Source organism: Magnolia sinica, chromosome 12, assembly GCF_029962835.1.
Source record: "Magnolia sinica isolate HGM2019 chromosome 12, MsV1, whole genome shotgun sequence".
NCBI classification, from domain to species: domain Eukaryota; kingdom Viridiplantae; phylum Streptophyta; class Magnoliopsida; order Magnoliales; family Magnoliaceae; genus Magnolia; species Magnolia sinica.
This window is the reverse complement of record NC_080584.1, coordinates 79143134-79160370: the sequence shown is the minus strand read 5'-3', so window position 1 is coordinate 79160370 and position 17237 is coordinate 79143134. Positions and strand designations below refer to the sequence as shown.

General features: G+C 38.4%; 1 protein-coding gene and 2 long non-coding RNA genes across 7 annotated transcripts; all 3 read left to right on the top strand.

Moving 5' to 3' along the window:
* Window positions 1-1038: 1038 nt before the first annotated feature.
* LOC131221844 (uncharacterized) lies at window positions 1039-1429 on the top strand. Its single transcript, XR_009159617.1, has 2 exons — window positions 1039-1107; window positions 1214-1429. It is a non-coding gene; the product is annotated as an uncharacterized LOC131221844 (long non-coding RNA).
* Window positions 1430-5033: 3604 nt separating this feature from the next.
* On the top strand, window positions 5034-7054 carry LOC131221842 (uncharacterized). The gene is made up of 4 exons (XR_009159616.1): window positions 5034-5277; window positions 5402-5476; window positions 5563-5807; window positions 6567-7054. It is a non-coding gene; the product is annotated as an uncharacterized LOC131221842 (long non-coding RNA).
* A 234-nt stretch (window positions 7055-7288) lies between these two features.
* On the top strand, window positions 7289-8999 carry LOC131221841 (uncharacterized). 5 transcript variants are annotated; one of them, XM_058217145.1, is made up of 5 exons: window positions 7289-7370; window positions 8022-8093; window positions 8287-8355; window positions 8483-8548; window positions 8711-8999. In XM_058217145.1, the coding sequence occupies exons 1-5, from the start codon at window positions 7353-7355 to the stop codon at window positions 8945-8947; spliced, it is 462 nt and encodes a 153-aa protein (XP_058073128.1). In that variant the 5' UTR covers window positions 7289-7352; the 3' UTR covers window positions 8948-8999. The 5 variants fall into 5 exon arrangements, with proteins under 5 accessions (XP_058073128.1, XP_058073125.1, XP_058073126.1 ...); XM_058217142.1 differs by having other exon boundaries at window positions 7298-7370; window positions 8212-8355; XM_058217143.1 differs by having other exon boundaries at window positions 7304-7370; window positions 8212-8355; window positions 8483-8536.
* The last annotated feature ends 8238 nt before the right edge of the window (window positions 9000-17237 follow it).

Sequence of the window (17237 nt, the reverse complement as noted above, 5' to 3'; positions counted from 1 at the left end):
CGGATCAGCCGTCCGATCGCCCCTAAGGGCGCACAACTCGCCGCGAAAACCGGACAGCGTCCGGTTGCGAAACAGAGTGCGCTATGCACTTTCGCTGTCTGATGGTGGGGCCCACATCGCTTTTGTTTTGGGAAATCCACGCCGTGCACTGCATTCTCCTCGAAAAACCGTTCAGGTATGACGCGTTATGGCTCGAATTTGGTGTGGCCCATGGACTCTTCATATCACCGTCTGTCATATGTTTGAACGGCTAGAATCTGTGTATGGTTGCAGGAGACAAAAATAGACACCTAGGCGAGGGTCACGCACCATATCTGGAGTTAATGGACGGTTTGGATCATGGAGATACATGATAGATGGGGCCCACAAGCGGAACCGACGGTCGGCAGCGTTGCGTTGCTGCGTAATGAGAAAAAAAATAAGTTTGAGTCGGTCAGCGCCTGCTGACCGACGGCCCTTTTTTTTACGTTCGTCCGGTGTACATATGCACCTTGCACGTGCACTGCATGTGTGGGTCCAATGGTGATGTTTGTAAGAAATCTTCTCCATCCATCTGTTTTGGCACATAAGTTAAGGCGTTGAGACCAAAATTGGAGTATATCTAGATATCAGGCGGGGCCCACATAATGATTAAAGGGGCTGATCTATCCGTTGGGCCACTTCCACAGTGATCCAGGAGCTGAAATTTTACGTGTACGGTTCATTTATGGTCCTCAGGCCATGTATAGAGTTTTGAACTGATCGGATGGTGAAAACCCTATGATCTTGCATTCTGGACACTTTTCAGGCCGCTTGAGCTTCAATTTCTCGATTTCCGCGGACCCCTAGTGTATAATTCCGTCGCTCTTGGTCTTCTAGAGTCCGTTCCTTGCCTTGGTGCTCCTGGAGCGTCAAATTCATGCATTTACCACCCTTTTTCAGTCCATGCTTGTAAATACACTCTGCATTACAAACACAATTAAATCAGGCTATTAAACGGTATCATGCTTGTAAATTCATGCAATAAATGGGTCTGATATGCAATATTTGACCCTCAACAAGCTGCCCCGTTTATTTTGAATCCTACTCTGTACTCATTGTCAACCTTCATTCGATTCTTAGAAATAAGTAAGTTTTCGATTGCTTTATTATGTATTTTGATGCAATATTGAGTTGAATTCCAAAACTTAAACTCTGATACTAATTAATTTCTTTTCACTATTTTGTTTTGCAGGTTTTAGGCATGGATGAATGGGAGCTATGGATCGATTGATTTTATTTATTTATTTATTTATTTGAAACTATTCGATTTATTATTGTAAATATTATTCGCGGCAGTTCGATGCATGTGAAAGGGCCACATAGGCATGTATTTTTTTAATAGGAAAACAATCACTAGGCATAATCAACTTCCTAAGAGGAATGTGAAATCAAGTGGGCCTTGACCAAAGTCAGGTGGGCTTTGACCAAAAGGGTCAATGATAAGGTCCATCATTTTATGAGTTGGAGAGGCAGAACTCATAAAATGGGACTCACTGTGAGTCGGGCACCTATTTTCTGTCATTTCCTTTTCTTTTCTTTTTTCTTTTTATAATAATTATTATAAACTGAATGTTTGCAATCTAATGAGCCTGTACATCCGAAACTACAGGCAACATGAAGCTGCCCGACTCACTGTGAGTCGGGCTTCTATTTTCTGTCATTTCCTTTTTTTTATATAATTATTATTATAAACTGAATGTTTGCAATCTAATGAGCCTGTACATCCGAAACTGCAGGCAACATGAAGTTGCCATAGGCAATGGAAAAGATAGCTTAACCAGTAAGGCATAGGGAAAAGTAAAAACCAAATCACAATTATAGATAGGTTTACAAATGCATATGCATTATGGAATTAGGAGCCTAAATGCTAATTGACGTATTAGTAAAGTTAAATCAGTCCCACATGGATTAAGAGCCAAAAATTCAAATACCACAACCTACTGTGCAAACCGTCGGTAAATCCCACATGCAGTGGCGGCTAGGACAACTGCCAGTAAATCTCACATGCAGTGGCAGCTTGCACAACTGCCAAGCCTTCACTGGCAGTTAGCAAACCGCGGGCAAAGGATTTACCAACGGTTTTCTGGGTCTTTGCCGGCGGTTTTGACCGCCGGTAAAGTGCTGTTTTCTCGTAGTGTTGCCGGATCCCAAGCGCATGCCAAACCATGATGCTACAGATGCCTCTACAAGAGGAGAGGTGTACTGATGAAAAATCTTTGTTACTTAGAATCAGCTCCTGTTCCTGAAAATTACAGGCCATTCACAGGAAAAGGTCAAAAAAAAAAAAAAAAGTCCACTAGACGAACGTTGGGGCCCATGAGAAAATCTTGGTCTAGGACCATAACCCATTTAAGGGTGGGGCCCATAATTTGAACGTCTTGGATTGGGAACATGCATGTAACTTGTATTATTGCTGGTAGGAAGAAAAGTATCAAAGAGACTCTTTTCTTAAAGAAAGTCAGGCCCGGTCACTTATCATGTGGCCCACATGTTATTAAAGAAGAGTCTTGAACAAGTTTTTCTAAACCCTTTCCCTTTTCTAAACATTCGTCTTGCCCCCTTGTTGTCTCAGGACACAACTGAGTGGGGCCCACCTGATGAGCAGCTTGGATCTAACGCTCATGTGCCAGCTATCTATAACTAGCTTCCGTCTCTCGCTACCTGAATCACTCAAGAGTCCAAGGCCTTTTGCCAACAACATTAATCTCCAGGTGCGCTCTTCCCTTTCTCGACCTTCTCATTTCTCGCTTCTTCTTTTTCTTCTTGTTCGTATTTGCTTAATTTCTTAGGACTAATAACCTAAAGCTGTTTTTGATAAGTTCAAAAGCGTGTGCAAAGCAAACCCACATGCATGACGATTGCAGGAACCTCCCGTTAGTCGTTTCCCACTGAGTGGAATGTGGATGCTTGGATTAGGCTACTTATCAGGTGGGCCACGATTAATAAATGGTTAGTTGGATTTATATGGTAGATCAGTTCAATGGTGGCACCCACCTGGATGCTGCACCCATGTAACACAATACACACTACAAGAAAATAGGCCTTTAGCCATAAATTTTTTGCCTCAGTTGAAAAAATGGAGGCTAAATGTGTCTTTTAGCCTCGGTTGCTAAGGATCTGAGGCTGAAAGTTCATTTTTTGCCTCAGTTGCATAGGAACTGAGGCGAAAAGTCTACCTTTTAGCCTTAGTTGCATAGGAACCAAGGCGAAAAGTCTACCTTTTAGCCTCAGTTACATAGGAACCGAGGTGAAAAGTCTTCTTTTTAGCCTCAGTTGCAGAGGAATCGAGGCGAAAAGTCTACTTTTTAGCCTTAGTTGCATAGGAACCGAGGCGAAAGGTCTACTTTTTAGCCTCAGTTGCACAGGAACTGAGGCAAAAGGTTTACTTTTAGCCTCACTTGCAGAGAAACTGAGGCGAAAGGTCTACTTTTTAGCCTCAGTTGCATAGGAACCAAGGGGAAAGGTCTACTTTTTAGCCTCAGTTGCATAGGAACGAAAGCGAAAGGTCCACATTTTAGCCTCAGTTGCATAGGAACCAAGGCGAAAGGTCTACTTTTCAGCCTCAGTTGCATAGGAACCAAGGCGAAAGGTCTACTTTTTAGCCTCAGTTACATAGGAACCGAGGCAAAATGTTTACATTTTAGCCTCAGTTGCATAGGAACCGAGGCGAAAGGTCTACTTTTTAGCCTCAGTTGCATAGGAACTGAGGCAAAATGTCTACATTTTAGCCTCAGTTGCATAGGAACCGAGGTAAAAGGTCTACTTTTTAGCGTCATTTGCATAGGAACCGAGGGGAAAGGTCTACTTTTTAACCTCAGTTGCATAGGAACCGAGGCGAAAGGTCTACTTTTTAACCTCGGTTGCATAGGAACCGAGGTGAAAGGACTACTTTTTAGCCTCAGTTGCATAGGAACCGAGGCGAAAGGTCTACATTCTAGCCTCCATTGCATAGGAACCGAGACAAAAGGTCTACATTCTAGCCTCCATTGCATAGGAACCGCGACGAAAGGTCTACTTTTTAGCCTCAGTTGCATAAGAACCGAAGCGAAAGGTCTACTTTTTAGCCTCAATTCCAGCGAACCGAGGTGAAAGGTATAATTTTTAGCCTTAGTTACATAGGAACTGAGGCCAAAAGTTTACATTTTAACCTTAGTTGCATAGGAACTGAGGCGAAAGGTCTAATTTTTGATGAATGGGCCAAGTTCCGTCTGGACATTGCTCCGTCTGATCAAATTGAAACCACCCATTTCATGATCAAATAATGAATGGGCCATGTTCCAAAAATCACAATGTTCTGGACCGTTCTAGCTCTTTTCTTGGTTCCAATTAAATTAGGCAAATTCAATATGTGGTCCACCTGAGATTTTTATCTTCTTCATTTTTTGGATATCTAACTAAAATGATCTTTAAAAACGGATGGACGGCATGGATTTAAGGAATATACATCACAGTGGGATCCACAGTCAGGATCCACCCACCTTGGTGGATCCCCGCAGCGCCTACATTGGCCTTGCTGGTGAATCTTATGTTGCGCCTCTCGCAGCGTAGTACAATTCTTCATCGAGAAACACTTTAATACTCTGGCAGAGTGCAATGGATAAAACGCAGGTACTTAGAAATCACGACGTGGCGTATAATTAATTCAAAGTAAACCATCCAAATCAAGGATCCCTATTTATATATATCATGAATATAAAAAAAAAGCTTTTTGGTAACCTGACCATAAGATTGGTGGACATTTAATGGACGGTTAAAAATGAAAATATCCAATAATCCTATTTTAACGAACAAGTTTCCACGAATCATAGTTTATGATTTCTCGGTGGGATCCACAATCCATTTGCTTTAGTTTGAGTTAATGTACGCGACCCGTACTGCATGTGTATCAAGTGCCATACTCTGCCAAAGTATCAAATAACTCCCCTCCATGACAAAATTACCCTTGTAGAAGAAGTGGTGCAACCAACCATTTGGGAGGGTGTAAATATCAAATCCCAGAAACTCATATCCCTCCCTCTTTCTCACATAAACAAAGGATATTATTATATCAGGGCCTACTCCGGCGTGCAGGCTCTGCAATCCTCTCTTTAGAAATTACAGAGAGCGAAGGAGAGAAAGAAAGAGGATCGAAAACCCTTTGCATTTCATTGAAATTAGGGTTTCTTTTCCCTTTTCCTCGCATTTCTCTCCGATCTGCTTCAGATTCTTGAAGATTCACAGATCTCTGAAAATACTTCGATCGATCACGAGAATCTGGTAACATTTTTCTTTGGAACGGTTCCGATCCTTTTTCTTTTGTGTGCATTTTTGTTTGTTTCTGGATTAGGACTAGATTCGAGTCGAATCTCTTACATTTCCGTCTCCTGGATCGGATTCGCAGATGTGGCGGGTTTAAATCTCGAGGTTTTGGAGAGAAATTGTTGTTCTGCTCGATCTCTTATTTCTCACCTCCTTTGTGAGTATCGCATCGCGATTTTGCTGTATCTGAGATTTTTTCGTCCTTTTCATTTCGAATATTTTTTAATTTTTGAATTTTTGCAGTGGTTTCATTTGATTTCTGAAAATTGGCGTCGCATCGCTGGGCACAGGAGCGCCACATGGGTGGCCAGATGCATCAGAGCAATGCTGCAGCGGCGGCCACTCTGTACGATGCGGGGTCTACGAGCAGTGACACAGGTGATTCGGTCATGGCACGGTGGCTCCAATCCGCAGGGTTGCAGCATCTGGCTTCTCCATTGGCCTCGACTGGGATCGACCATCGCCTCCTTCCCAATCTCCTCATGCAAGTATAACACTTCCCCTCATTTTTCTCTTCCTTCCCCCCCTAGATTTATGGAATTATTGAATTTATTTAGTTTTTAATTTAATTTTCATTGATGGGTTGGTTATGGTTTTGCTGTCATGTTGCATCATTTATTGGATCTGTCTCTTTTTATTTAATTATTTTCTGGAATTATTTGCGTGCTTGATGTTGATGTTGCTATCCTTACTGTTGCATTGCACATTCTTCTGCAATTTGGATTACTATGCTTGCAGATATTCACCTTTCATGATTATAGGACCATTTGAGTGCTCTGCTGGTTTTACATGAACTTCAAAATAGGAATTTTGGCTCAATTAGGAATTTGGTAGCAGAATACTAGCTTTAATTGAATCAGAATGTTTATGTTTGCTGCACATGTCAAAACATTTTGTAACCAATGTGTATTGGCATGTACAGGTTGATACACTGTGTGTACTTGGTATCAGTTTGAATTTCATATTTATTGTACCGTTTTGACAATGTCGATATGTGTGATATGGGATGGTATTGTAAGCCATGTTGTTATCCTTGCCGCTTCTAGTTGACAGCATCTGCTAGCATTTCTAGCATTGACACAGGTGTTCTACAATTTGAATGATGGGTGGGCATGCCTCTGCTCTACCTGTCATAGCTATGAACCCCTTTGAATGTGATGATGGTTCTAAATTAACCCAGGAACTGGAATATCGTTTCTCCTTTTGTTTTTTTTTTTATTTATCTTAAATTTGAACATAATTGCTAGGGTTATGGAGCACAATCTGCCGAGGAAAAGCAGAAGCTTTTTAAATTGCTGAGGAACCTGAATTTCAATGGTGAATCGTATTGCTACAGAAACCCCTGAAACTGAACCTGGGTGTGAGCAACTGTATCTCTAGTCTTTTGGTTGGCTTTGTGGTGGAATTATAGAGGTAATCTCCTCTTCTTACTTTAGCATGCTCAAATTGTATGAAGATTTACCTTCAATTCTTTTACAATTTTATAACGTCAATTCTTCAAATTAGAAAGGATTTCTAATTAGGCCCAATTTTGGTTTGCAAACATGAAGGGAAATGGCATGTACACCCTTTTTTTTTTTTTTATATATGTACAGACATCCTTTCTTCCCGCTTTTGGTGTTGCAATAGTTCTGAAGTGTACTATTCTATTAACAGTGAAGAAAGTATTACTATGGGATCAAAAGGATTGTACATACCTGCTTCTATATGACAATGCTTATGGTTTCTTAGAAGAAAGTTGAAAAGCTCCTGAACTTCAGAAAATCACAATGGAAGTATTACTATGGGAGTATTTACAATGGTTAGGATCTTTTTTTTTTTTTTTTTTTTTTAAGTCTCCCATGTCATTGATTTGAGATATTCTAGTAATTTCTTTTCTTGGTGTCTTTTCCCATCCTCGGCTCTCAGTTTGGCTAGTTAGTTAATTCAAGTTACTTTTGTATGTGTGTGTTTGTGTTTTTATGATTTCAAGAGGTTTCAAGAGGTCCTAGAAGAAGCAATCATTCACCCACTCAACATCGAAGGTGAGCTATATGTTGGCATTCCTCCCGGTACAACTAAAACTCTTTATTTTCTCTTTGTTCATGTGCCCTTGATTTGTACCCATCATGCACCATCCATGCATACCTGTACAAGTATCATGTATGCATATAAGCACCATCCACTAATTGCATACATGTGTTCGTAGCAAGGTTTTAGGACTCAGCTGAGTCCCGTGCAGCCAAGGTTACAAGTATCATCCGAAATGGGTACATATCGCTTGATATGTGATGGTATTGCCCATTAATTATACGGCTATATCAGTGATGTACAATACGGTACCTGATACATGGTAAGACCTGATCCGGTTTTACATGATGCATCACCCTCAACACAGGGCGAGTTGCGACTTGACCTGAGACTGAACAATTCGGTCTATTGTAGTGGGTGCTAGAGTCAACATTTAAAAGGGGACAACCAAATCCTGTTGGGGGAATGGTAACTGTGTTTTTAAACTTAACGCTGCTTTCCCAAAAGATTCTTTTTGATGCTGCTTCCTTCATTTACTTTTAAGTTTGTTTCACATGCCATGGTTCTTGTATGTAGAACTGTTCTAATTTGAAGTTTTAACTGCTCATGTAATTTTATTTTTTTTGAATTTACTTTGAAAACATTACACATTCTCATGTAATATCTACACTGTATTAAATGATTCACCTCAGGAGACCATTTCAAAGGAAAGAGACCTGCTTGTTTGCTGCATTTGCCGTCACAAACACGGTGTCTGCATAAAGGTTTGGCTTGCTTAATCATTTGTTTTCTTCTTTAAAATTCTGTAGGTTTGACTCCAAAAATGAGAGGTAGACTTTATGCTGTTTGCTTTGCTTCACCCTACCTTCAACTGTCTTGCAGTGTAATCATGATGACTGTCAAACTGCATTTCATCCTACTTGTGCTAAATGTGTTGGCCTGCACATGGATGTGAAGACTGGTGGAGGCAAGTTTTTTCAGCACAAGGCTTATTGTGAAAAGCATAGCTTGGATCAGAAAAAGAAGGTCATATCAATTGCTTTTGAAGAATGAATATTTTATGATGCATTGTCTTTCATAGGATAAAAGTCTTATGTTACAATGCATAAGTTTATTTTTCCTGCCTCATCTTGGTTTTTATCAATTTCTACAGGCTGAGAGTCTGCAACATGGACCTGATGAGGTCCGCTGCATTAAGCAAATCCGGGTCAGTGAGAATGTACTATAATCCACATCTTGTCTGTTTTCTCATTCATTATCGGTCCTCCTTTTGGGTTTCCTTTCCAGCACTTCCAACTCTCAATTCTACTCTTTCCTTTCCCTACACGCATCCATCTGCATTTCATTTCTTGTTTGAGAGTTTTCATTTCATGTCTTGCAGCCAGTAGGCCTGAGCTACCTGTTGAGGTTGCAGGGCCTACTACGCACAATTCGAATGAAGAATATTGGTGGAGGCAATGATGACGCTGGCCTAGAAGCCGCAGAAGATGGACAGGCAGTGTTATCTCAGGGTCCGCCAAGCACGACGGCACCGGTGATGACAGGCGCGACCATGACTTTGTATTATTTGTGGAACCTAATGTTGTGTAACAGTTTGATTGAGTTAAACTTTAAATAGACTGTTGTTAACTATTTTGTTGGTATTGTGGCTTTCATGATTGATTGTTTCATGAGTGGATTGAATGAATGGATTAGTAGTTTAAATAAATATTTTAAAAAACAAAAAAACATTTTTAGCCTCAATTTGTAACTGAGGCTTGAATTTAGCCTCGGTTGTTGATAACCAAGGCTGAAATTCCCGTGGCTAAAGGCTTTAGCCTCGGTTGTTGAGAACCGAGGTTAAAAATAGATTTAGCTTCAGTTGGAGGCGATTGAGGCTAAAATTTGGATTTAGTCTCAGTTGAAAACAATGGAGGCTAAAATTTTGATTTAGCCTCATTTCGAGAAAATTGAAGCTAAAAAGGTTTTTAGCCTCACTTGAAGAACCGAGGCTATAAAAGTCATTTTAGCCTCGGTTGCTAAAGCTGAGGCTAAAGCCTTTAGCTACCGGGGTTTCAACCCCGGTTTGGATAATTGAGGCAAAACTGAGGCTAAAGGCTTTTGCCTCAATTTTTAACCTTTTTAGCTACAGTTTTGAACCGAGGCTAAAACCCCCTTTTCTTGTAGTGACACCCGTGCTTTCAAAATATTCAAAGCAAAACGCTCGCAGTTTGCACTGTAGATATCCAGCCACCAGCCATCATATACCGTTGATGTTATAAATGGTTAATGAATCATATTTTTCAAAATGACAAAACTGGTCTCATTGTCTCTATTCGATCAAGCCATTTCCTCATTCGTTCTCAATCCTCATCCTCATTTCCTCTGAATCTGTAAAAACATCTACCTAGCCCTCCTCTTCTCTGGTGTGTGTGTGTATAACTATCCTGTTCTCTCAGTTCCCTCTAATAAGAAAGATTCACAGGCCGTAGGTGGACCGCACCCAAGGAAAATGAGATAATGACACGCACCGTTAGATACTTTCCTAGAGTCTACCCCATTAATATTCACACATGTTGTTAAGGCCATAGAGACCTGGAGACAATATCAGCGCTAGTGAAGAGATCGTCTGTCTCGAAGGCATAGGAAAATTCTGTGTCATGGCTTCTCATTAGTTCATGTCATGGCACCAGCTCACAAAATAAACCGGTTTTCCCTCAGCAAAATAGATTAATTGGTACTGCACAACATAACTTTGAACTTGTAACTTATGTAGCCCCACCATGATTTATGTCTTAGATCTACATCGTCCATCTGGTCTAGATCTGACACATAAATCATGATGTGGCCCACAAAAGTTTCACACATCAACACTTTCATTTTCTTTTCTCCATAGAATGTGTTGTACTGGATAAGAAACCAAATTTCTTGAAGTGTGAAATTTGCATTGCCTCACGATGATGCATTTCTTGGATCCACATTGCCCATTCATTTTTTCAGATCAGTGTAAGAAATGAGCCTAAAAATATGGCAGATCCAAATATCAAGTGGACCACATCGAGGGATCACATCAGAGGAAACAATAGGAATTGATGCCTACCATTGAAAACTGCTTGGGGCCATAAAAGACTCCAATCAAGCTGATATTTGTGTTTTCTCTTCATTCAGGTCTATGTGACCTCATGAACAGTTTAGATGGCAAATAAATCTTACGGTTGGCCTAGGAAGGTTTCACCAGTAGTTTGTTCAATAGCCATGCTTTCTGTGGTGTGGTCCACTTAAAGTTTGGATGTGCCTCGTTTTTGGGCTCATGATCTACAATGATCTGGAAAAATTGATGAACAGTGTGGATCTAACACGTTAATCATAATGAGGTCCAACACAAATCATAGTGAGATCACCAAGACAATATCCACACGTCAACAGTTGTGTTTTGCATCAGGCAATCTCTTTAAAAAGAGAAACTCCAGCGTGTGGTGTGTTAGGTGAGCTGCTGTCAAGGGCAATGACATCGACGAATGAAAAGCCACGACGTAATATATCCTTTAACGCAAACGATCCGCGAGCGCGACTTGATTGGGACCGAACAGGCAATTTGCAGAACGACCTTGAAGTTGTTGGTAGGGCCACCTCATTATGTGAAATGCATATCCGTGCAGTCCATCCATTTTTTTCAGCTTATTTTAGAGTTTAATCTAAAAAATGAAGAACATAGAAATATCAGGTGGACCACATCATAGGAAACAGTAGTTGTTGGTTTCTGACCATTAAAAATTTGCTAAGGTCTACCGTAATTACTTTTTACCATCCAACCTCTTGATATTGTCCCACGGACTGGGATGAAAGTATATATATATATATATATATGTGTGTATATATATATATATGTATATATATATATATATATAATATCAGGTGGACCACATCATAGGAAACAGTAGTTGTTGGTTTCTGACCATTAAAAATTTGCTAAGGTCTACCGTAATTACTTTTTACCATCCAACCTCTTGATATTGTCCCACGGACTGGGATGAAAGTGTATATATCTATATATATATATATATATATATATATATATATATATATATATATATATATATATATATATAAAAGCTTGACCCAAAACTTACGTGACTCACGAAAGGTTTTTCTATGCTTCAATTTTTTTAGGTTAAGGTGCATAAATAAGTTAGAAAACGAGATGAAGAGTGTGGATATATATTCCATACATAGAGGTGGGTCCCGCTGTCAGTGTCGTACCCACATTGCTGGTTCCAAGGTCGCAGCCAAGTCGTCCCCAAAAAACATCAGTCTGACCTAACTCCTGCCGCTCCAGCATGTTTTACACAGGAGGGAATTGGCTACTCCCCCTGCCACTAGCCAATGGCTGGTGCTATGTGGGATCCACCATGATGTATGTGTTTTATCCATTCCGTCCATCTATTTTCCAGGTAATTTTAACCTATGGACCCAAAAATGAGATATATCCCAATCTCAAATATGCCAAATTACAGGAAACAATGTTCATTGAGCATCGACCATTAAAAACTTTTTGGGGGCCATAAAAGTTTTGGATCGAGCTGGTATTTGTTTTTTCCCTTCATCTAGGTCTGTATGACCTAATCAACCGATTGGATGTCAAACAAACAGTACAGTGGGCCTTACGAGAATTTTAATGGTATCCAATTACTATTGTTTTCCTGTGGTGTGGTCAACCTTATCTGTATATCAATCTCGTTTTTGGTATCAAGCACTAAAATGATCTTTAAAAATGAATGAACAGCATGGATAAAAGACATACTTCATAGTGGGGCCCGTAGTGCACCGACCACAGGCCACAGGCGAGTGATAGGGGAGTAGCCAATCCGTTACCGTTTTACACCTACTCCTTGATGGAAACTTCTTAGGTCCACCTCGATGTTTATCTGGGACGTCCAACCTGTTGATAAAGCCACACGGACATGGATGAAGGGAAGGCACAAAATAAGCTTGATCTGAACTTCTATTGCTCCAACCTGTTTTTAATGGTAGGCATGTCGTCACCAGCATTTCGTGTGGTGGGATCCATCTGCACTTCAAATCTAGCTCATCTAGCTCATGATGTAAAATGAATAGAGGGCATTGATCACACACACATACATAAAGGCAGGTCCGATAGAATTCCGTATGCATGCACCCTTGCAATGGGGTATGATGGTAGGGGAAAAAAAAATAAAAAAATGCAGGCAGGAATCTTTAACTCAGACACATTAACTATACGAGCCTGTTTTTCAGCGTTAGCCAAGGTGTGAGAGGCAGTTTTTTCTCGACCGGAGAAATCCCTTAACTATTAGAAGAATAGTACGGAAGATGATTAAGTGAGATAAGAGCATAGTTACCTTCCCCTGCAGTAAATCTGGGCTCATTGGCATTTACCTATATCTACCGCCCATTTTGTCAGTCTACTCTTCTTTTCCTACTGTCAAAAATTAAAGAAATTCAATGGCCTTAAACATCCACAGCAGAAAATATCTTCTAAGAACATTAATCTTGTCCATCCATTTTGGATGCAACCAACCGGAAGGCTTGGATCATCTGATGAGTGTTTTTCAACTGCGTCGATGGGACAGTGAGGTGGACCTAGAAATGGTTTAGATAAGTGACGTGGATGCTCAAGTGTTAGAAATTCAATCGACAATGAGGATAGAAGAAAATGATCAGATCTATTGAGTTCAAGGCTCGACTTGAATAGTCGATTTCTCAAGACAGATTTGTTGCCCTTTTTCTGGAAATTCCAGTAAGTGCAAATGAAAGAAATCTGCAAATTGTCTTCAAGATACAATGAAATCTCAATCTAATTTTCAACACGAAAATTTATATATTTAAGTATTGAACAGATATCTAGTTTTGACACCGATATGCCTTAAAACGTTCAGAAAAAACTCAGCAAAAGATTAGATCGAGAGTAATTGCATAGAAGATGATATAATGTTAAGAATAAGAGTATCTTCTTCTGGATTATAGTATACAGGATTTATATCAACTGAAAGGTTATGGATTTCTTCCTAAAGAGGTGCTAAAGAGCATCTTCAAGAAATCCATACCCATTCACAGTAAATAATTGTCTTTCCATGAAAGGACATGACTTTATGTCCTATGGTAGTTATTTCTATACCCATTCAAACATGAGTAATTATCCAACAGGAAAAACTAAATCCACATAAGCGACACATTGCATAGGTGCCATATGTACAATCATGTCACAATTACTCTTAATCAACAAAGGTCATAAATCATCAGGATAAACCCTCATTCAATTCCAGTTGTACTATGGCCAAAAAAGTTTGAACCATGTGCTAAAAAGACTAAAGCTCTTTTTGCTCCTTGCGACGATACGAACGTGTGAAGTGCTAAGTGCGCCTAATAAAGTGCCCAAGCAGCCCATGTCACGCGTGCGCGTGCGCGGACGGTGCGAATGCATAAGCAAAAACTCTTTCTCTTACCGACTGGCTATACACATTATTTATGAAAAGTTTAAATAATTAATATATTTATTTACTTTCTAAAAATAACTTTTATTTTTGAAATTTATTTTTATTCTAAAAACCCAACAATCCCCCACAATTTCAAAAATAAAATCAGATTTTAGAACGAATGACATATCAGTATAAATAGGTGCATAAGTAAAGGTATCTTTTAGATTTGAACCTTTAATTTAGTATATATGTATCAAAGTTATGTCAGGTACTTAGTGACCCATTAGTCTTGAACTAAGGACCTTATATGACTCATCGGACACATAACACACATCTATTCATATATAACTGAAGATCTAAAAGTTCGCACATTTCTGGCCTTGTGCATATCCTTATTTCATGAGTATTCTAGAGACGATCTCAATCTCTTCAAAAGCGGCCTCACTTCTCTACTCATATAGGTATATCTATTAAAGATGATTCTGCTTCATCTCAGCAAAGTCTTCTTATAGATCTATTAAGAGTTAGTACTCAGCCTCTTATTAAATGCAGAAACCAAACACTAGACTTTTTAGGAATGAGACTTAAATTTTCTTTTTCTAGTGTATATTTCAGTCACGTACTTGATTTGTTTGTCCCTTTGAACTTAGCTTATATTTCAAAACATAGGTAGGGTTGCCATCAAGAGTGAAAGTTATATCTTTATGGATCTTAGTCCCATTCCTTTAGTGGTTCTCCTTATCTGATTTCTTGATAAACCTTTTGCCAAGGGATCTGCTAAGTTCAGGATGGATTTAACATATTCCATTATGATTACTTCATCTCTGAGCAATCCTTTAACAAAATTATGCCTTAGACATACATTTCTAGACTTACCATTATAAGTCTTACTCATAACATGACAAAGACTAGCCTGACAATCACAAAAGATAGATATGGCAGGAGTAGGTTTTGGCCACTATGGGATTTTCATCAGTAGGTATCTTAGTCATTCACCTTCTTTACAAGTAGCGCCAAGTACAATAAACTCACTTTCCATTGTAGAGTGAGATATGCACGTTTGTTTCTTAGATGCCCATGATATTGCTCCTCCAAAAGTGAATATCCAGCCACTTATAGATTTAGATTCTATGCTATCTGTATTCCAGCTTGCATCGCTATACCCTTCAAGTATAGAAAGATATAATTTATAATGCAGTCCATAGTCTATGGTTCCTCTTAAATACTTTAAAACTCTGAAAATCGCATTCTAGTATACTTATCCTGGATTACTGGTATACCTGCTTAGCATTCCTACTGTGAATGCTATATCGGGTCTAGTGCAATTCATTGCATACATTAAACTCCCAATAGCACTCGCATATTCTTGTTGTGCTTTACATCTACTAATATTTTTAACCAATTTAATACTTAGATCAAATGGGGTTGAAATCGGTTTACTGTCATAATGATTAAACTTTTTTAATACTTTCTCTAGGTAATGAGATTGTGTTAAGGCTATTCCATCATTAAGATTATAAATCTTAATACCTATTATTACATCGGCTTTACCCATATCCTTCATGTCGAAGCTGATACTTAGAAATTTTTTAGTTTCTTTCACACAGTCTTCATTTGGTCTAAATATTAGCATATCATCTATGTATCGACAGATAATGATTTGACCTTTAATATATATGTACTTATCTGCATGGTTTACTCTAAAACCATTAGATTATACTACTTGATCAAACTTCTCATGCCATTATTTAGGAGCTTGCTTGAGCCCATAGAGAGATTTTGCCAGTTTACACACTTTCTTCTCTTCCCCGGATTGAACAAACCCTTCAGGTTGCTCCATATAGACTTCCTCATCTAGATCACTATTTAAGAATGCCGTTTTAACATCCATTTGATGGATTACAAGGTGGTGAATTGCTACAAGAGCAATAAAAATCCTAATAGTAAATATTTGAGCAACATAAGCATATGTATCAAAAAAATCGATACATTCCTTTTCTCTTAATCCTTTGGCTACCAATCGAGTTTTAAACTTATTTATTGTTCCATCAGGATTGAACTTTCTTTTACAAATTCACTTACATCCTATAGGCTTTGAACCTGGTAGAAGATCGACCAAACACCATGTGTTATTGGAGACTATGGAATCCATTTCATCATCGATGGTTTCCCTCCAAAACTGTACAATAGGAGATGATAGAGCTTCACTAAGTGTTGATGGATCACTTTCAATACTTAGTGGTAAAGTAATCTCCTTTCTTAAATCATTTCTATCCCCTTCTATAAAGAACATATAGAAATCTAGGCCAAAAGATATTTCTTTTCTCGCCCTTTTCGATCTCCTTGGTTCATTTCCTTCTGAATGAGTATTAGATTTATAATGAAAGTTATTAAGCTCTTCGTTTATTGGTTCTATTATATTTTCATCAACCTGCCTTTTTGTATGATTATTTATATAGTCTTTGTATACTGTATTTTTAAAAAATATAGCATCCCTAGACTCTATAATCATGTTTTTGTCAGCAAAAGAAGTTTGTTCTAGAACTAGGAATCTATATACGGGACTATTAATCCCATATCCCACAAAGGCACACCTGATTCCTCTAGGACCTAATTTTACTCTCTTAGAATCAATAATCCTGACTTCTGTTATACTTCCTCATACTTTGTAGTAATGAATATATGGTTTCTTCTTTCTTCACAATTTATATGGGGAGATCCAATTTTTTATGTGGGATAACATTTAAAATACGGTTTGCTGTTAATAATGTTTTTCCCCACAAATTCAGTAGTAATCTAAAATTTGATATCATATAGTTGATCATTTCAACTAATGTCCTATTTTTGTATTCCGCTAAGCCATTTTGTTGAGGTGTGTAAGGTGCCGTAAATTCATGGATTATACTATTTGATTCATATAATTCATTGAATTCATTAGAAAAGTACTCACCACCTCTATCACTTCTGAGGACTTTAATCTTTACATTTAACTAATTTTTCACTTCTGCCTTATTAAGCTTAAACTTTTTAAAGGATTTATCTTTAGATTTTATCAAGTATATATAGAAAAATCTAGTGAAGTCATTGATAAATGTGATAAAATACCTTTTTCCTACGAGTTAATGTATTATTTAAATCACAAATATCTGAATGAATTAACTCCAAGGGTTGTGTTTTTCTCATGCCAATCCCAAATGGTTTTCTGATTATTTTAGAATGGGCACACACATCACATTTCCCTTCTTGTTGTATTTCATATTTTGGTATAAGTCTCAGGATCATCATTCTTTTCATTGAATGATAATTAACATGACCTAGTCTAGCATATCATAAAGATACAGAATCCACTATATAAATAGAAACATCATTATTATTATTAATATTTACTTTAATCATACCATTACATGAATATCCTATGCCTACAAATATACCATTCTTGGTGATAATCAACTTATTAGACTCAATCACTATTTT